A 21,213-nucleotide genomic window follows, 5' to 3' on the forward strand; every position below is an offset into this window, starting at 1 on the left:
AGGCCAGGGACTAGGTGACTCAATCCAACAAAGCTGAAAATCGAGGGGGTGCTCTTCTAAGATCCTGACAAATGGACAGATCCCAAGCCACCTTTGGTCCTATTGTGGGCATGAGCATTAAAGAGGAGGGTTTTCTCCTCACTTTTACATCCTTCTCTTCAAAAACTCCTGCCCAGCAAGGCCAACTTCAAGACCCTGATGAGTCACTTCCTTGTTTAATACTTCATTTTCCACCTGCAAAATGGGTTTGTTATTTTTAGGTTTACTATTCATAGACCTGGTGTGAGGTTACAAGAATCCTGTGTGCAACCACAAGACTTGGTTATTCAAAGATCATGAAAAGTGTAGTAGCCAACTTCCAAAATGGCCCCCAGTGATCCCTTCTCTGGGTATCTACATTCATGTATAGCACTCTGCCACAATTTCATCGGGTTTGCGTAAGGGACAGAAGATGGCAGAGATGAAAGCACATGAATTCTGAGGAGAGGTCATAAAAGGCATCATGGATCCTGCCTTGCTTTCTCTCCCTCCTAGAGAGCCATGTCAGGAGGACACTCAAGCAGCTTTATGGAGAGATCTACAAAGGAGGAGCTGAAGCCACCTGTCACTAACAACATAAGGAAGCCTGGAAGTGGATCCCCCAAACCCACTCAAGTCTGTGGATGAAGGTAGCACCAGTTCATGAAAGACCTTGAGCCAGAACCACCCATCTAAACTACTCCCAGATTCCTGACCCAGAGAAGCTGTGGGATAATGTTTGTCCTTTTATTTAACAGCTAAACTCTAAGGTACTTTTTTTTTTAATGTGCCAAGACATACAATACACTTTTTTTGATGCATGAATCATTTCTGTGTTGACAAAATGGGAAGACTATCACACAGACTTGCTGTGGAGTTATGGACTGTGCCCCAGGGACACAGTGGACCAGAGAGGGAGGCCAGGCTGTGTGACCTTGGGCACATTCTTGACTTGAGTTTCAGTTTCCCTATCCACAAAATGAAGACAGACACAGCACTTACCTGAGGGGGTCATTGAGGGGACAGTCTCAGCACAGAGTTGAAATACTTGGTCAGATGCAAAGTGGGACAAGAAAGCCAGCTGTATAGCTGTCACTTACCATTTTTCATCTTCCTCCTCCTCCTCCCTTTGATGTCACAGGTAAACACTTTTTTCAGGTGATCCAGCAATGAGTTTATGATAAAAACCCAGCTTCAAGAGTCATTTTGGGGGAACAGATAGAGGCCAAGGAATGGATCCTTAGAGTGTCCAGTTTGCACCAAGTATCAGCATAGATTGGGAGCACACCAAATATAGAGCACATGCACAGATGCTGCCCAAGGTCACGTGAACATCTTTGATAAAAGAATTTCCTCTCAGCCATTTTCTTGGCTTGCCAAATTCTCAATGCCTTGCCATATCTATGTATTACCTCCAAACTCTTAGTCTGTACCCTTCTCTAAGTCAACTCACATCTTTAAGAAGTATTTTCAAAAAAAATTTCATATGGCTATCATAAATGGAAAGCCAATATCGCTTGGTATAAAGATAATCATGAAACCAAACACATCGTGACTAATACAAAGCAACTACAGAGGGTCTATGTGCCCCCTTGAAATCATCTCCCGATCACCAGCTATAAACTAACAGAACACAGTTTAGAAATGTACCACACAGTTCCCACATCCCAGAGAGGATGAGCTGGGGTGTTTCTGAAACTGTAAGTGCAGGGAGCATCCCTGCCCCCTGTATGCCTGGATGACACACAGAGGGGCACCAGAATCCTTCTAGCACCATTCACAGTCCTATGCTTTACTGACCCAAATCCTACACCATGACATGGGGCTTCAAGGCACTCATAAGCATTCCTGTCTTTACCAGGGGAACCATCAAATAATGTTAAATTTCCTTCCACTGCTTTGGGATCTATCTCCTCATCAAGAAGCAAAGAGACCAGCCCATGGCCCCTCTACCAGTAACTGTTCCCTCAGACCTGTCCCCCATGTAGGTCTGACCCTTCTCTGGGGGAGGTGTTCAGCTTTCATATCATGTACCATAGGTTGAGACTCTGGCCCCATGTTTCCTAATAGAAATTCTGTGAGTGTCGAGGAACATTTATTCCCCTCAAACCCAGTTACTTCTCTAGCAAGATCAGTTTCAGGTAAAAACCAGTCCGAGTGATTGATGATGGAGACCAAGGAGGCTGAAAAGGATGCAAAAGCGGTTTCTAAATCTAATCCGTTCAGCAAAATGCTTCTACTTACTGAGTCTTGTGGACTGTTCCTGGCACTGGAGAGGAGGGCAGAGTTCTCACATTTGTAGTCCTGGTAAAAACAAAAACAAAAACAAAACCAGGTGGAGGAAAGCATGCTGAAGACAAAGTTCTAATTTGGAATAACCTGGATTAGCATGAGCCTGGATCTCTCATCACATTTACTCAGTACTTTCTCTCCCTCTCTCCACCCTAATTCCTTGAGGGGTCGCCTGCACTGCCCCATATGGCAGCCATCAGGCACATGGGAATAATCTGAGCTGAAATTTGTTTCAAGTACATATTACCTGCATTTGAAGGCACTAATTAGAAAAAAAAGGGATTGTAAAATCTCATTAATATTAATATCTCATTAATATTTTTATATTGATTATGTTAAAATGATAATATTTGATATATAGAAATAAAGTGCATTATATTTCAATATATATACCATGAATATTTAAAATAAAATATATTATTACAATTAATTTCATCTGTTTCTTTTTACTTTTTAATGTGGCTACTAGAAACTACATGTATGGCTCTCCTGACACCTTTACTAGGCAGCATTGATCTAGATTCTTCTCTGAGTGTGTACCCTAGCCTGAGGCCACACGCAGCTGCCTTGTGGCTGGCTCAGGTGCACTTTCCACCCTTCGCCTGGCAACAGCTCCATTTCCTGGAGCACATGCACTGCAGTGTACTGAGCGCTTTTTATGTAGCTTTGTTCTGTTAACACTGCCCCCCTCCCCACAAGGACATTTGAAGCAGGTGTCTATCTCAGCCCCATGTACAGAAGCAGAGAAGCTGAGAACCCATCTGAAGTACCCCAGTAGAGGTACTGTGGGAGAGCCAGGGCTTGGGCCCAGATGTGAAGGGATGGATCTTTACTGTGCTGCTGTATTCTACTCCTGATGTCTTTATCTACTTCTCCATGAGGCATGGCACATGAGGGCCTGTTACAAACAGTCATCATCTGACTCTGGGGAGCTGCCCCCACCTTAAAACTGGCAGCAGTGCCTGAGGCTCCAAATTGTCATTAACGGAAAGTCACTGGGGTTTGACCTGGAGTCACCTTTTAAACCTCCTGGGCAGAGAGAACATTGTGTGTGCATTCATGCACAAGCGAGGGGGACAGAGATATAAACAGACATAGACATCATAAGCGATGGACAGAGAGAGAGACACAGAGAGAAGCAGCTGCCTACAGTCCTTCACTAGCCACAAGTCACTCAGACCCCGCACAGAGTTCTGTAAATTGTTCACTTGCCCCAACAGGACAGACACCCCTTGGTGTTTCCCTTTTTTGCAGTTTTTGCCATAGACACTGTTCATGGAAAAATCCAGCGATCAGAAGATCAAAATTTTGCTTGTATCCCTCCTTCTACCACATGGAAGATGGTCCCCATCCCCATTCCATCTCCTCAGTTTACTGAAATGCTTAATGAATTCAGGGAGGGAGGGGAGGATGAATTTAAGCACAAATCATGCCCCCCATCCTCCGGCCTTCCAGTGACTGCCTAAAGCAGCAGCCTGGGAGGGGAGATGAGGAGGAGGAAGATGTTGCCAAAGGCATGATTTTGCAGACAGATCCACTAATTCTCCTTTGACAAATGTTTTTGGCCTGAGAATTGCTTCCTTATTGGCCCCATTTTATAAATGAGCCAACTAAAAACTACACTCTAGTGAGGAGTTCAGGCCCATAGCAGATCTCACCCAATAGACAAGGTCCAAGTGTTACAGATCCCCTGGGGTTCCTGTCTCCTGAGTGGTCCTCTCTTTGAAAAGGACCCATCCCCCTGCCTAGTTCCAGCTGGTTTAGGGACGCACACCTGTCCGAATAAGCACCAACCATGGACTGTCTCTCAGGAACAGGGACCAAGACACATGGAGATGGTTTTTGGGCTTCACGGGTCCAAAGCACTTGTATTCAAAGCCAGTATTGGCTTCACAGGAACCATTACCCTGGGAAGGTGATGTTTGGGTTGAGCCACAACTAGGCCTTCCAGAGGAAGCTGACCAGAAGAAAGAAGAAGGGAGACCCTAAGTGAGCCATTCCTACCACAGTGATGAGAGTACAGGGGCTGGAAATATCATGATGCTCAAATATGATCTTACATGGGAACCATGTCACCCAAGGAACTCCTATCCAGCTGCCCCCTGTAGAGACTTCCCTCCTTCTCTTTGCCCTTTCCTAACTGCCCACACTCTCCCACCAGCCAGCAGCCCAGGCTCCTACCTAGCGATTATGCCCCTCCTTGTGGTACTTCCACTTCATGTTTATTAGTTGGGAGCCTTCACCTCCAAGAGGTGGGGATAGCACCAACTCAGTTCACTCTCCTCAGAAGACTTTTTCTGACACCTCTAGACCTTTTTGTACCTTGTAATTGTGCACACACCCATTTGGATTAGCAGCCCTCACCCTCTTTAACACAGTCACCGTATTATACTTAACAAAGCGCTGACTCTACACCTAGTTCCCTGTGTCTTCCACCCTTACCTTGAACACAGTGACAAGCACATATGTAAGTTCTAAGACAGAAACAGATAAGAGATAATATCTCTCAAATGGAGGAGAGGCAGTGGTTGTCTGACATTGTTCTGGTTTCTAGAAGGCCTCACATGTCTCCCTGAGTCCTTATCATAAACCTCAACATCTTTTGACTCAAGCTGGTCCATCCTAATGAAAATTTTTAATTAAGAAAGAGAAGATCTATCACCCTTTCCCAAGTCACAGACTAGGACCACCCTAAGCAAGCCATAGTTGCTACCCACCTCTTTTCCCTTTGTCCCAAGGATACCTGACCCCTTCTCTGGGCCTCATCCCTGTCCTTGGAAGTCCAGTATTCTGCCCTTGGAATTCTTGCCCTCCTGTGTCTTGTTTTTTTTTTTTTTTTTTTTTTAGATTTTATTTATTTATTCATGAGAAAGAGAGAGAGAGAGAGGCAGAGACACAGGCAGAGGGAGAAGCAGGCTCCATGCAGGGAGCCCGACATGGGACTCGATCCGGGGTCTCCAGGATCAGGCCCTGGGCTAAAGGCAGCGCTAAACCACTGAGCCAACCAGGCTGTCCCTGGTTTACAGATTTCAAAAGCTAGGACATGGATCACCAATAGTGAGGACTGAGCCAGTTTAAACAGTGACCAAGCCAGAGAGCCCCACAGAGCCATTCAGCATCACCCTCTAGGGGATTTGGTGTGAACTGGTGTGAGCTCCCAAAGAGCATGATAGAAAGCATTTGTATGTCACATTCTTTGCATAAAAATGACCTTGAAAGGGTTTGTCCTTCAGATTAACAGAAGTCCAAGACCACAGCTAATGAACAGAAATTGTGGTGTGGGTTGGGGGCATGGTAGGTTCCCATGGATGGAACTAGTAAGACCTACAGGGATACCAGTTGGGGAAGACAGGTGAGGTTCAACTCTAAATGTCTGCCAGGCTTCTCAGGCCCTCTGTACCCAGAAATGTCCTGACCACAAGGGTGTGATACTTCTGGAGAAGTCTGTATGCTGAAACAGGGCAGGCTGAAGAGCTTATGAGGCCAGATCATGGTCCCTAGGTGATCACAGTCAACAGGCATTTCCACCATAGTGTGGAGGCTGCATTTGCTAAAAGCAAAAAATCAGAGTAACTCCTCAATGTGTGAACCAATTGGGGGACCTAGCATAATCAAATCATGTAGGTTTTTATCATCTCAGAGTGCTAAAGACCTTTCTAACTATGACCCAAACCCAAAGCCATAAAAAAATGAATAAAAAATACAAAGTTTTCTGTGTGAAAAGACAGACCATGAAGTATATAAGACAAAGGACAAGATGGAAAAATTTAACTTACTAAACAAAGGGGTAGCTTCCTACATTTATAAAGAGCTACCTCAAATAATAAGAAAACACCAAAGAAGTCGGAGGAAAAATACGAGCAAGGGAGATGCACAGCTCACAAAGCAGATGGTGATGCAAAAGTCTGTTGCACACATTAAAAGATCCTTTACTTCACCCATAATAAAAGAAATGCAAATTAAGGTGATGTATTATTTTTTACTGAGATTGGTAAAGATGAAAGTAGAGCCAGGTAGCAAGCTGGTCACAGTGTGGAGAACCATGTATTCTAATCCACGGTGCAAGTACACATTGCTCAACATTTTAAAACTTGTTAATATTTGATTTAGCAATTGCATTTCTTGGAATTTCTGCTATGGAATGTCTGCACATGTGGAAAATGACCAATGCCAAGAATATGCACTGAAGCATTTTTTTAATTATAAAATATTGGGAGCAACAAATTTCCATTATTCAGAGACCAACTAAATCAGTCATGGTGCATCTAGAAACCCTCGGTAAAGATAATGAGGCAGCTATAGATACGGACTGATAGAGAAAAACAGTAAAAAGCAGAGTGGTTCATATAGTATGCCACAATCTGTTCTTTGTTTTAAGATTATATGCATATATAGTGTATGCACTGAAATCTCTAGAAGATAGATAAGAAACTGGTAAAAATAAATGGCTAATTTTGGAGATAGGAGTTAGTTGGCTGAGCAGCATGGAATAGTAGAGAAGTGGGGATTTTATGTTTCTGACTTGTGTATATTCTGGGTATGTATTTTTAATGAAAAATTTTCATTCTACCTTAAAACTTTTATTTCGCAAAGAAAATAATTTAGTGGAATAACATATGACAATGCTAGCAGAGCCCTTTGGGTAGAGATTCACTTCTTGACATTTTCTGAAAAAAAATTAGCTCACATTATGTGGTAAATGACTTGGAGTTGCTTTGTAGGACAAGAGCTCCATCAGTGTGGTCTGAATGCAGAAATGCTGGCTATTAGGGGGAATATTTTAAAGGTTTTTACATGGAAATTCAAGGGTATGGCACACAAACTATACTTGCCCCTTGTGTTCCCAAGGCAGGCAGTACTAATAGAGGACCGAATTTTCCTGGTGAGCCCAGAGATGCAGTCTCAAACTCATTCCAACACAGTCAGAAATGATACCCACCCGTGCATATTGATGTACCAGCTGAAGTCAAATCCCACCTCTGGGGAGGACACTCACAGGGCAAAGCCTAGAAATCTGGAAGCAGAGTCTCCACTCACATGATTCCTTGGCAACTCCACCTGGGCCCAGGTAGAGCTTACATCACCAGCCTCCCACCACCACCAGTCACCGCCAGAGCCCCACAGCAAGGCAGTGAGGCAGCCAACTTCCCAAGGCCCATCTTCTGAAAATGTTGTCTGGTATCTACCTGCCACCTCCAGATCAAACCACCCAGAGTCCTTCTGAGAAAATGGACGTTAACCTTCAGCAAGGAACTCAGTTCCCTTGTTTCCCTCAACTTAGAGAATTCCGTGTAAATGTCAGATTAAGCTCTTCAAGTCCTCTGCTTTTAAAATGAGAGATAAAATTTAGCTCCCTATTCCCAGATGTTAAAATCTCTGCTTCTCCCCAGGGCAAAGAAATCAATGTGAGTAAGCTCTGTATTTTTTTTTCCCTTGGAACACGACCACTTCCAGCAATTTATTTGACTGACTATGCCTTCTATTACCATGTAAATTGTTTCAGACTGCAGGAAAAAAAAAGTATTAATCTCCTCTCAGTAAGTCATAAAATAAAGAAATCAATTTCAAGGTCAATTTAGCCCAAATAACACCTGCTGCCCTTTTTTGTAACATGCAGACTCCTCTGAAACACTAGGCTGTTGTCTAAGGCATCAATATGCAGCTATGGAAAACCGGGTTCACATCAGTCAGGGCAGCACCAGGGGAGACCCTGGCCCGGTGGCCCAATGGCAGAGTGTGAACTTGGGAAGGACAGGGTTAACAGGATTCAGCAAAATGACCCCTTGCAGGCCAGGGTTGGAAAGCAGAAGAGCCACAGAGAGGGTCCAGTACAGTTGGGTTCAAGGTAGGACTCTGGCTCACTTTCTGTGTGACTCTGGGAGAGTTACTTAACCTCCCTGAGCCTCAGCATCTCTCTCTGTAAAATAAGTAAAATGAGGGAGGTTGATCTTACAGGAGGACTCTTCTATCCAGTCAGTTGCGGACTTTGTCAAAGTTTAGACACCCAGGAGAACTGGCCTAGGTGACCAAGTTTATGTAGCTACTCCTTATCAAGGGACAGGCTTAGTATAACAGTGAAGAAAACAGGCTCTGGAGTCTGACCAGCAGTACCCAAACCACCTCTCTTCCACTTGTGAGCCACGTGACTTTGGACAAGATACTTAGTTCTTAGCCCCTGAATTCCTTCATCAAGAAGACAGAGGTAACGATGTTACCTGTTTCTAGAAAGAGGGAGCTACCATCCTCAGCAATGGACAAGTAAACTGGACTCAGGAAGGTTAAGTGATGCACCCAGCATTGCACAACTTAAACAAGAAGGCAGCTTCAGGTCTGAATCCTGGAACCTCTGCATCCAAAGCCATTGTGCCATCCCCCAGGCCACACTGCTTCTCAGTTTTCCTGACCCTGTGGTGAAGAAAGCATCACACAAACCCCAGGACCTCAGGCAGGAGGTTGCAGCACACATTAAATTTTTTCACAAATCCTATGGGTGAGTGAGGCCATTTCTGTGGTACGTTCCTATCAACCTCTGCCACCACCCCACAGACCCCCCTGTGAAGAGGTCACAGAATGGAACCAGCAGCTCCTCATGGGCAGACCAGGACGCAGGAGACTGGGGAAGCCCATCTTTTGGATCTCTCTCATTGGGAGTCCATTGTTTCTCCCCCATCACATCCCACATGTACCACCCTGGCCCTGGCCTCATCTGACCTCGCCCTCATGTAATCTTAAGTTTTCCAGCTTTATCCAGGTGGCCCCTAACCCTCCTCTATTCATTTCTGCAAAAGTTAGCCTTGTATTCCCACCTGTCCATCCAATCAGTTACCAAGTCGTTCTGTCCTACATGTGAGATGCTGCACCCGTGAAGTGCACCCCCAGCGCTCATGCCTGAACCCGGCTCACTTTCACTGCAGTGGCTTCCACGGAGGCCTCTTTGACTCCATTCCCTCCTCCTCTGCTCATCCTCCATTCTATATCACTGGGATTGTCTTCAAGTACAAATGGATTCATATCATTTCCACTGAAACACCCTTCCAGCCTTCCATGTCACTGGAACACTGCAGAGGGTTGCCCATTGTTTACATGGGGATCCATAGAGGACTACGGTCCTTAGACAAGCCACTCGATCATGCGAACACTGAGCAGAGCACATCTGGCAATGCTAAGCCTGACACAGCTACCGAGGAAATGCCAGGGCCTCCTAAAACATAATGCCAGAAAAGCAGAACCACAGTTAACTGAGCATTTACTATGTGTTGCAATGTAGGATCACACTGTTAGTTATGTGGCGGAAGCTGGAGAGGGCTTGGGCTCTGTGCCACAGTTCCAGCTCCCCTTTTAACAGTTTTATTGAGATAAAGCTCACATAACATACCATTCATTTCAAGTGTACAATTCAGTTGGTTTTAGTGTACTCAGATACATGCAACTGTCACCATAGGCATTTTTAGGATGTTTCATCCACTTAAAAAAAATTCCCATTTAATTATCACTCCTATCCCTCTATATCCCCACTCTAGCCCTAGATGACCACATTTCATATAAATGCAATCACACAAGATGCAGTATTTTGTGACTGGCATAATACTGTCACGGTTGATCCAAGTTATAGCACACACATATCAGGATCGTTCTTTTAAAAAAAATGGCTGGGAAATATTATGTTGTATGGACAGACCACATTTTGTTTATCCACTAATCTGTGGATGGACATTTGGGTTGTTCCTGCCTTTTGGTTATCATGAATAATGCTGCTATAAACATTTGTGTAAATATTTTTGTGTGAACATATGTTTTCCATCCCCTTGGATATATACCTAGGAGCGTATCACAATGTAGGAATGGTTTAGTCCTGTGGTAACTCCATGTTTCATTGTTCAAGGAAACACCACCCTGTTTTTCCACAGGGTCTGGACCATTTTACACTCCTACTAGCAGTGTGTGAGTGTCTCAATTTCTCTGCATTCTCATCAACCCTTGTTATTACCTATGTTTTTTTATTGTAGCCATTCCAGGGAGTATAAGATGATGCTAGATTGTGATTTTGATTTGCATTTCCCTGATGACTAATCATGTCCAGCATCTTTTCATGTCCTTGTTGACCATTTGTATATTTTCCCTGGAGAACGGTCTATTCAGATCCTTTACCCATTTTTAAATTGGTCTTTTAATAATTGAGCTGTAAGAGTTCTTTATATATTGTGGGTACAAGTAACTTATTGGATATATCATTTGCAGGTATTTTCTCCCATTCCTTAGGCTGTCTGACCACTTTTGAAAAAATGCCTTTGTCTTGTCTGTTACGATAAGCAACCAGTGGGGCATGTCACACACTTTTTCAGTTTTCTTTCCCAGTTCCTGCTGGGGGTTAAGATTTGGATATGTGTTTTGAAGGCCTTTATTTAACCTACTCAATACACAAACAAAAAATGCTAGGACTTGACCCCATACAAATCATGTCAGATTTTCCTGAAGTGAAGCTAGAGCTTTGATAATTCTTAAATCTCCCCAGGTCACGACAATGTACAGGTAGGCTGTGAACCACTGGTCTAAGCCCTGAATAAATGCTGTCTTTGTCCGGGAGGGGGCTCTTCCGAGGAGTCAAGGTCAGCCCACTGGGTGGCAGGACATCAGCAAGTAGCTGTGCCAGATTCCCCACTATGAGATCCTGTAGTTCTCATTTACCATGGCAGCTCCTATACCTCTGAATGCTCTCTCAGAAGAGAGGCAAGTGAATCAAGACCTAGGATATTCACACAGAAAATAACATCTAAGTGCATGGATCTGGGACAATGACTACCAAGTTTAAAAACCCCAAACAGAACCAAAAGGTAGAAACAATCCAAATGTCCATCAAGGGATGAATGGATTAACAAAACATGGTCTATCCATGCAATAGAATACGATTCGGCCATAAAAAGGAATGAGGTTCTGATTCATGCTGCAACCCAGGTGAACCTTGACAACTAAGTGAAATAAGGCATATATAAAAGGCCTCATATTATACTATTCCACTGGCATGAAACCTGTAAAGAAAGAAAGTAGATTATTGGTTTCAAGGGGCTGGGAAGAGGGGGGAATAGGGAATAATGCTTTGTGGATACAGGGTTTTGTTTGGGAAGATGAATGTGTTTTGGAACAAGATGGAGGTGACAATTGTGCAATACTGTGAATCCACTAAGTGCCACTAAATTGTTCGCTTCAAAATGGTTAATTTTATAATAATTTTACCCCAATTTATTTTTAAAAGACCAAATAAATTCCAACCAACCCAACCTCTAACCCTTTCTGGTGCCTTGACCATATTATTTTTTCAGATAAAAATAAATATATAAAACTACAGACTTTGACATACATCTATCTGTACAATCAAGAGAAACTTTCTCCTCTATTCATCTCAAAAGCCATTTAAATTAATAGGGTCTGTATCAGGAATGTCTAATAGAGTTACCAATTCACTGAATCAAAAAACAAGCATGAACAATAGCATAACTTCAGTCCCCCCTCAACGTAATGAGAATCTCAGTCTCACGTCATGAGTGAGGCACAATGAACTATGGCCTCCTAGCCCACCCATGGTGCATGGATGGCATCTCACACCTGAGGGTAACTGTCCTTCAGGAGGGAACAGCTCACCTGCCTGTGCTGCCATACAAGGGGAGATATTTGAAAATAGAAGCTGGAGAGGGATGGTAAAAACCAGCCTGGGAGAGACATAGCACTTCATCGCTATGCCCTTGCAAGGAAACTTACAGCATGAAAAAATGTCCATTTGCACATAGGCAACAGTGTCTGAAAGAGAGCTAATGAGACAAGGGAAGGGAGGACATACAGAAGTCTCCGTAAAAATTCTAGGAGACGCCGCATGGAGATAAAGGAGGGCATTAGTGATGCACGATGAAACTCGGACATTTTTCTGGCTCAAGATGCTGAACACAGCACTCAAGTTTTTCCAAGGACGAGAACAGCATGGGGCTGGTGAAGGAGACATGGGTTATTACGGGAGCTTTTGCAAGATGAAGTCGGGGAGAATGGCAAAACAAGTGAAGTGTTAAATAAATACTTCCTGAATGGAATCACGAGGGAGAACACTAAAATTAGGATGTCTGACAAGGGCTTTTTATCCAATCTGCTCAGGATTTCTTCAGGGTTCCTGAGAGAGAAGTTGTCAGTGACCTGCATGACATCACGGGCCATTTATGCAGAAATGGGATAGCTGGAGCACAAAGCGAGCTGATTACAGGGATGTGGACCGAACTCCATGTAACTGCCCTGAGACAGTCCTGAAGACAAGTATCTGCAAAGAAGGAGGGCACCAACCAGAGAATCACGACACTACAGAGGCTAAGAGCATGGATTCTAGATTCAGGCAACCCAGCATTGGAGATCCTGCTCTATCTTTTAATAAATGCATGACCTTGAACAACTCATTCCACCTCCCTGAGCCTTGGCTTTCCCATTTAAAAAGTGGATAAGCATTTCATCAAAGGAGGATGTTAAATGAGACAATCATAAAATCCCAATAAATGGTTAAATGTTATCATTCCATTCTGCAGAAGGGAAACTAAGGCTCAGAGTGGTTAAACAGCATTCATGGATGTCCCCAACCTATGTATTATGTGGCATTCTGTGGCAAGAATTGTGGGTGAAGCATGTTGTTTGATCTCTGAAATAGCCTAAGAAGCTCAGGAGCCAGGCTGGACTTCTCCCTAGCTGTATGATCCTGTGCATGTCATATAACCTCTCTATGCCTCAGTGTCCTCCTCTGATAAAATGGGGGTAATAACAGCACCTTTTCCAGAGGGCTGCTGTGAGGCTCGATGAGTTACTGTGTGTAAAGTTCTGAGAAGAGATCCTGGCACATTCCAATAAATGTGATAATCATATTATCAATGGTATTAGATTATCTTACAAATGAAGCCCAGAAAGGGTAAGCAAATTGCCCAAAGACACATCGCTGATAAGGGAAGAGTCTCTGTGACTCCATTCCCTGCTCTCCTTCCTGAGCTACTCAATAGATACTTGGAGCTTGAATGGCCACTGCCTTTCCCAGGACCACCTGAGATATAACATGGTGTAGAGGTTAAGACAATGTACTTTGGACTCAGACAAGCCTGGCTTCAAATGCAAGCTCTGCTCTTGATTTGATATGTGACTTTGAGAGTTCTTATCTCTTTTGGTCTCCTCATCTTTAAAGGAGCAGGGATCATAATAGCACATTAATTCCTCAATCCGTGGCAATTGTCAATGCTATCAGCCGGCCCTGTTTGGAAGGTGAGATACTGACTTTGCTAAGCTGTGTCATGGTCTCCTATCACTCAGCTGCTCTGGATGCATCCAAAGTCCTTGCTGAGATGCCCTTCCTTCTCACCAGCCTGTCTCTATCCTGTGTCCCATGTCCTGTCTGAATCTGTGGCCCGCCAAAAGGAACAGCTTCGTGGGAATGTGGTCTAAATACTCAGGGGACCCAGGGTGTAAGCCAAGTCCCTGGGATTAGGGCTCCCTTGAGACTGCCTTCCTGCAGAAGAGGGAACCATCAGCTCTTTTAACAGGGAAATAATTGCAAGTTTGAATGTGGGTTCGATGCTGAACAACTGCAATTAGAAGCCGCCTTCTGTTCAGAACAACTGCTGCTTAAATGTAATCCCCGCATCGTGCATAAACCCCAAATGAGTTTCTCAGCTTTGCTTTCAACTACACTGACTACATTAGAACACCCTCAGTTCCTTTCCTGAAGCTCACATTGCTTCCTAGCTTTCAGTAGCTTCTGTTCATAGGCAGTCCAAATGCCTTAAGAGAGCCAAGGCCATGCATATGGTCTGCCCCTTGTACACTCTTCAGCCTCTTCCTCTATACTATTGAACTCCTATATATGCTTTCGGTTTGCAAACCAAACACCTCCTCCAGGAAGCCTCCTGTAATGCACTACACTAGGTAAGGCTCTCTGTGACACACTCTTGCAGCATAATGTACATTGTGGCACTTCCTAAAGCTTGGGATTATTCAGTTGCATGAGTTATTGGCATTATTTGCATAATTATTAATAGGATGACAGCCTCCCCCCACAGAACTGTGTCCCATCCATGTCCCACAGATGCTTTGTTCTACCCACAGCACAGCCCCCACTGGCACACAGCAGGTACTCAATACACATGTGTTCAATGAACAAGTGTTTAATCATGCAAATGGCTTATTCTTCCTAACAAGTACAACCTGTTAGAGGTAGGGCCTGGGTCTTAGCCACATTTCTATTCCTCACAGAACATAGTACAATCCCTGGCACATAAGAGGTACTCAATCTGAATCAGCATTTTTAATCAGGCTCATGTTTTAGTCCCTATTTTCATTTTTGTCAGGAAAATGCAAACACAAGTCCATGGCAGCCCTAGGATCCAGCCAAATGAAATCTCTGAGGGTTGTTAGCATGAGGATTTGACCTTACCTAGGAAGACAAATGACCCTTTCCATCTCATTAAAAAAAAAACAACAACACCCAGCCCTGCCCACACTGATGATATTCCCTGAACCATTACAGTCTACAGACCTCCTCACAGGAGGAGTTGAGATAGAGAGAAATGCCCTTCACTTAGGGCTGGTCCCAGGAAAGCTCTGTTCTCACCCCTGCAAGACTGAGAAGTGACAAGGAAGGGCCTGCCTCTATGTATATTGTTCCAGGCTCTGCCCTTTGAGGAATGGGATCATTAAGATGGGTTATGACATAAATGTAATGCCATCTGCTCAACAGCTTCCTGCCTCTGGGCTGCCCTTGGCTGGAATGCCACCAATTTACCTTTAATTAACCCCAAGTGTGGCTGTCCCTGATCCCTCTGGCCAGCAGTAGGATCAGAAGGTAGTGCCCCAAGAGCAAAGCCAGGACAGCATCAGACACCACGGAAGATAACATTTCTACTTGTTCCCCAAAGATGGCACACATGAGGAGCTCAAGACCCACATAAAGCAGATGTTTGGATGCTAAGAGCCTCCCAAAGAGAATAACGAGTATTGAAGCAGGACCAGCTGGAGGAGTCAGCCCAGCCAAGCAGTCCTGGCCTTGGTCTAATGCCCGTCGTGCTGGCAGCCTGGCATCGGGCAGCATCCAAGTCACCCAGGTGATTAAGTGGGGAAGTCTGAACCACCACGGGGAGAAGGAGCCACTTCTCTCAGTCCTTGAGAAAGATCTGCAAGCTCAGTCGGCACTTATCCCAAGAAAACAGTGCCAGGCAAAGCTGAGACCCACGCAGCTGGGGATGTTTTCCCACAAGCTCCATTGCCAATCAGCCCCTGCAGCTGCTCAGAGTGGAATCCAATCAGCCAGTGCTCACGGGAGCCCAGAAAAGCAAGTCTGCAAGCCCTACCTCTCCAGGATCAACCTGCACTTACCTGAATACTATTGGGGTTCCCCCCATGCACCATCACTGTGCTAGACACAGAAAGACTGCTGTGAAGGAAAGAAGCATAGTCCCTGCCCTCTCGGAGCTTAGAGTCTGTTGTGGCAGATGCTAAAGAGATAATTACAGAATTGATGGGGTAGTTATAGGGGCGATAAGTGCCATGAAAGGAAAAATCTAGGGTGCTTTGAGATCTCCCATGGTGCATCAAGATCCAAAGGATGATCAGACGTGTGTTGCTGGAGTATGGCCACGGGGAGAGTGGGAAAAACAGGCAGGGCACAGGATTCAGGGTCTTTAAGGCCATTATAAGAAATTTGACTTCTCTTGGAGAGCAGCAGGGTGTGGGAGCAAGGTCAGAAGTGTGTTTGGAAAAACTGCTCTGGATTTTAAGAGTGCAGGAGTGGATGGGTGAACACAGTAGGAGGCTCCAATAATCCAGATGCTAGAGATGTGGATAAAAGGAAAGAACTGGAAGGAACAGTGTTAAGGAAGTGATTTCCTAGGACAAGAGAGAGTTCATGAGTATGGGGAGTGAGGGAGGGGAGGAAATGATGACTCCCTGACTTCTGGAGGATCACTTCAGGGGCCAGTTATGCTATCCCCTGAGCTGAAGGACCTCCATGGAAGTGCAAGCTGGGGAGAAGATGGTGGGTTCCATCTTGACCTCATTGGAGAATTAGAGTCGTGTGTGCTCCATACATTTGAACCTCTGGGGCTGAGGAGGTGGGAACAGCCTGGCCCTATGGACTTTCTTTTCCATTTAACCTTCATTTCCTACATGGCTCATTACTGGTGCTTCACAGAGGGGTTCCTGAGGATTCATTTAATATCTGCTGAGAACCTTGAAGGCCTCAGAACTAACAGCTGTCAGAACTAAATTAATAAAACAACAAGGCAGCCTTTTCTTTCTTTCCTTTTTTTTTTTTTCCTATGCCAAGAATCACTGTGCAGGAATGTTTGCAGAAAGCACCTGATCTCCCAGTGGCTTTTCACGTCTTAAAATTGACAATTCTTTCATTCCAGTCAATAAACTTCTAAATGTCAGACCATGGATGGGGTTTTTCCTGGCGGGGTTTGGGGTCCAAGGTCCTTTATGAGATGCAGGAGGGATGAGGGAGCTGTAACAGGTCTCTCTCTTCCATCCTCTTTTACACACACACTTGTGCATGCACACACACCATCCAACAAGTAAAATTTAGTTACAAGAACAGAGGCCAATGCACCTTCTGACAAAATGAGGGAAAGTAGATGCCCAAGCCCTCTGTCAAATTTCAAAACCCAAAGCTTATTTACATCTAACTTAGATCTATCTGGTGGCAAAAAATACAAACACACACACACACACAACAAACCTTCCTTGAACTAACAGGAGACTCTCTATATTAGATTGAACAAAAAGAAACCTCCAATATTTGACAGGACTGTTTTTGACCTAAAGAACAGCCATTCATCAGTCTAATGATATTTATTTATCCTGCTTAGTATGGATATTGACTTTTTTACAGAAATATTAATGTGTTTGATTATGGAGTGCTGCCCCAGGTCCCACTGGAGGTGTGATGTAATGGATGGCATGGACAACTGATCGCCTTCCTAAAGTCTGAAAAATGATAAGCTCCAAACCACACCTGGCTTCAGGGGACTGCAAACCGATAATAGAACAGTCATTAAAGCCATTTATGGGGGCACTTTCCAAGTTGAAGGCAGGGTACATCAGATGATCCATTTGGAAGTGAATAAGCACAAAGGGCACAAGTGCTAATTATATGGATACATAGAAGGCACCATTTCTGTCATTAAAATTCTGGATGCAAGGCACCTGGGTGGCCTTGGTTAAGCGTCCAACTCTTGATCTCAGCTCAGGTCTTGATCTCAGGGTCATGAGTTCAAGCCCCAAACTGGGCTCCACACTGGGTGTGGAGCCTACTTAAAAAAAAATACACAACTTAAAATTCTATATGAAGAACCACCTCACTGTTTTAACACAATAATTTTGGGGTGAGCCATCCTCCAAATGGGTTCATGCCTCCCTAACACCCCCAATCTGAAGGCAAAACCCTGATTTAGCTGTAAAGGTGGAAGCTATTAGTTACAGAGCCAATCAGCCTGACAGGATGCTCATTACATCTCAAGTCTGCTTGTTCTCAGATCCTCACGAAATAATTACACTGCTCTTTTCTCTTGGAAAACAGTTTGTGTTAACTTGGGGAAATGTGTGATTTGATAAAGACATCCCACACGGGGCTCCTAGGGGTGTTCAATTAAAAGAGATAAACCAACTTGGAAAATGTCCTGACAGTGTCTTCTGTCAGACAAGCTGGAGGTGGAGGGGGCAGGGGAAGTGGGGAGAAAGGAGAGCACCTCTGGGAGGCCAAGGGCCTCAGCAGAGGGCTCTAAACCATAGAAATGGTTCCCGATGGATATCCATGGCTTAACTTCTCTTTAATCTTGGCCCAAGTGGTGTAATAAGCCATTCTTAGAACTTAATAACTCCTCAGCATCCAATCAATAATGGCTCTGAAAAATCTCTTCCCTGTATTTATTTAGTTCTACAGCACTCAGACACTCCAGCTCCTTATTCCCCGTGAACTCCACAACTGCACCTCATCTCCTTTATGCACAGGGCAGCTTGCTGACATATCCAACCCAGAAGGTGCACCTTTAGGAAATGGGCTCTGATGGGAACTCTCCATAATGGAAAAAGCAAGAAGTACCAAAGAGATAAATGAGTCAGCATGTGTGCAATATCTCCGAAACCAAACTAAAATTGACTTTGGCACTTCTCCTACCTCCTGTTAATGCAAAATATCATCTGGATCTTTGGGAGAAAGAGGCCAGGATGCACATCTTTATAAGATTCATCTGGGAAATTATCACTATCCAGTTAAGCAGCTTGTGGTACTGACAAATGGATATTTTTTTTTTTTTTTTTTTTTTTTAGTTCTTCCCTTGAGTAGGTAGGTGGAGGCTATTCTCTTTAATTTTTTAAACTACTTTTCTTGATGGATATGGACTTTGGAATCAACAGAAAGACAAGCAGCCGGGGAGAAAAGGAAAAAAGGTGAAATCTGTCAAAACAAGAAATTGCTGCAAAACCCCCATACCCAAGTGGTCCCAGCCCAAAGGAGCAGATGGCCTCACTTCAAAGTGCAAACACTGGTGATCCATTTGCTGCAAATTTCATATAATGGCAGATTTTGATGCTATTATTAAAAACGAGGGAAGATCTTGGCACCAGATCCTCTGGGCTGTAATTCTAGCTCAAACAGAGGTTACAACACATACCAAATAGATAAAAGTTATCTCTTTCTCCTAACTTTCACAGGGAGGTGACCGGCCCAGGGAGATCAAGATGAACTCATTATGTGTTGGTTAGGCCTACACAGTGTAGTACTTCTGACTGCCCCATGTGCCTCTTGAAGCTTTATCTCTGAGACAGGTAAATCCAAACCTAGTTGATGTGGGATGTGTGTTTCCCTCCCATCAGGTAAGAGGAGTTGCCAGGGGCTGTGGTACCCAAGTTGCCATTTCCCAGAGACTTTGATGGCTTTGGACAAGGAAGTTCACTTTTCTGTGCTCCAGGTGTATCATCCATAAAATGAGAAAAGTTGTACCTGCCTGACACAGGACACATGAAAGACAAGTTAACTCAATAAATGGAAGCTGTGCTGTTGATAATGATGACAATGAGGTCATGCTGATGATGCTAATGACTATGATGACTGTGATGGCAATGATGGTTTATTTTTCCTTCATTTCACACATTTCTCAATATGTGATTTCTCAAAATGTTTTTAAAGTAGAGGAAGCTTCACAATTGTGAAAAAAATCTGTCCCTTTTGTAAAGCAAATATGCTTCCATGGTAATAAAACAATCCCAATGTGAAACCCCTCAGCAGAGACTGTTGTACCACAAGGTGAATGACCCTTATTATCACAAAGTTGTTAAAATATCCATTTGTTATCTGGTTAGTCAGGGGACAGAGCCAAAATCCATTTAGCACAGTATTTATCAAGCAGCAGGAATTGAAGATCCAGGCTCATGGCACAGTGGTTGGGCTGCCACCATCTCTACAGCTCACTTCTGACTTTGTGAAGCTTCCCCTTCTGGAACCAACACTTTCTTGCAAAATGAGAAAACAAAATAATGACTTTCAAGAGTTTGCTGAAAGCCCCCAATTTCCCTAAAACAGAGCAAAAAGGTGCAGGTACTGAAATAGGGAGCAGTTAGAGGTGTGTTGACACTCAACACAAAGCATGTGCCAATTTTCTTACATTAAAAAACAAAAGCAGCTATGGAGATGTGGCAAGACAGGCTCGTGGGAACATGAACATCTTTCACAGAGCACTGGAAGGCTAAAGACTCTGAGGCAACACAATCAGATAGTATGTTTCTCAGGCAGGGGCAACTAGCAGTGTTATTATGGGGTCAAATTGTACAAAATTACTTTGCTTTCGGAGGCTCAGTTTCCTCACCTGGAAAAAAAAATGAAATAGAGGATCTTGAGGCCCTCAGGGGTCCCCTTGTAGGTGCAAACTTCTATGATTCTAAGATTACAAATCTACCTGGTTCAAGTTACTCAACCTTCCACCCAAAACAACAGAATAAAACCCGAAGATCTCTTCAGAAGAACGATATCAAGGGCAAGAGGAAGCAGCTGAAAGATAAACCCAATGTGGTATAGGGCAGGCCTGTTTCAGAGAGAGGAGCCTTGGGAAGTGCCAGGCAGGGAACAGTGAAAGACAAACACATGAGTCAAGATTTGGGCCCAGGGAGATAGGCAGACAGAAGAAGAGATCTGGGCACCTGGGTGGCTTAGTGGTTGAGCATCTGCCTTTGGCTCAGGGTGTGATCCTGGGGTCCTGGTATCAAGTCCTGCATCAGGCTCCCTGCAGGGAGCCTGCTTCTCCCCCTGCCTATGTCTCTGCCATTCCCTGTCTCTCTCATGAATAAATAAATAAATTAAAATGAGGAGGGGGGTAGGAGATGAGGAGGAAATCTATTTCTGGTGCATCTCCTGGAGCTTATACTAAAATGCAGTTTTCCAGGCTCTACCTCCAGTAATTCTGATTGAATGTATTTGAGTAGGGCCCAGCAATCCACATTTTAATGAGCACCCAAAAGGGATTATGATACAGGAGGGGTGGAGGTAGCTTAGTTCAATGCATTGATGAAAAAGCCAGAGAGGAACCACTTTCATGGTCACCACTCAAGGTTGGGGACAGGGCATTTCCAACACCTGTCCTGAGGAAACTCTAACACTTCTTCCACTGCTCACTCCAAACTCCTGAAAGTCATCTCTGATGCCTTCCTCTTGCCACACTGCCAATCTATCAGCAAATCTAAGGCTGACCCTCCCTTAGATCATAACCAGAGCCCCCTACGTCCCACTATTTCCAGACCACCATCATTACAACGGCCTCCTCAATATCCTCCCTGCACTTGCCCTTGCCCATATGGTCAAGGCATCCTTCATAAAAAGAAGTCAGGTCATGTCACTCTTCTCCTTAA

General features: G+C 44.2%; 1 protein-coding gene across 10 annotated transcripts in view; it reads right to left on the reverse strand.

Moving 5' to 3' along the window:
* RBFOX1 (RNA binding fox-1 homolog 1) overlaps window positions 1–21,213 on the reverse strand; it is a 2,034,214-nt gene that overhangs the window by 1,749,017 nt on the left and 263,984 nt on the right. For all 10 annotated transcript variants that reach the window (XM_038540446.1, XM_038540439.1, XM_038540440.1 and 7 more), the window contains exon 3: window positions 2,263–2,322. In XM_038540446.1, the coding sequence (XP_038396374.1) occupies window positions 2,263–2,322 (60 nt within the window). The remainder of the gene's footprint in view (window positions 1–2,262; window positions 2,323–21,213) is intronic.

Source organism: Canis lupus, chromosome 6 (genome assembly GCF_011100685.1).
Source record: "Canis lupus familiaris isolate Mischka breed German Shepherd chromosome 6, alternate assembly UU_Cfam_GSD_1.0, whole genome shotgun sequence".
NCBI classification, from domain to species: Eukaryota; Metazoa; Chordata; class Mammalia; order Carnivora; family Canidae; genus Canis; species Canis lupus.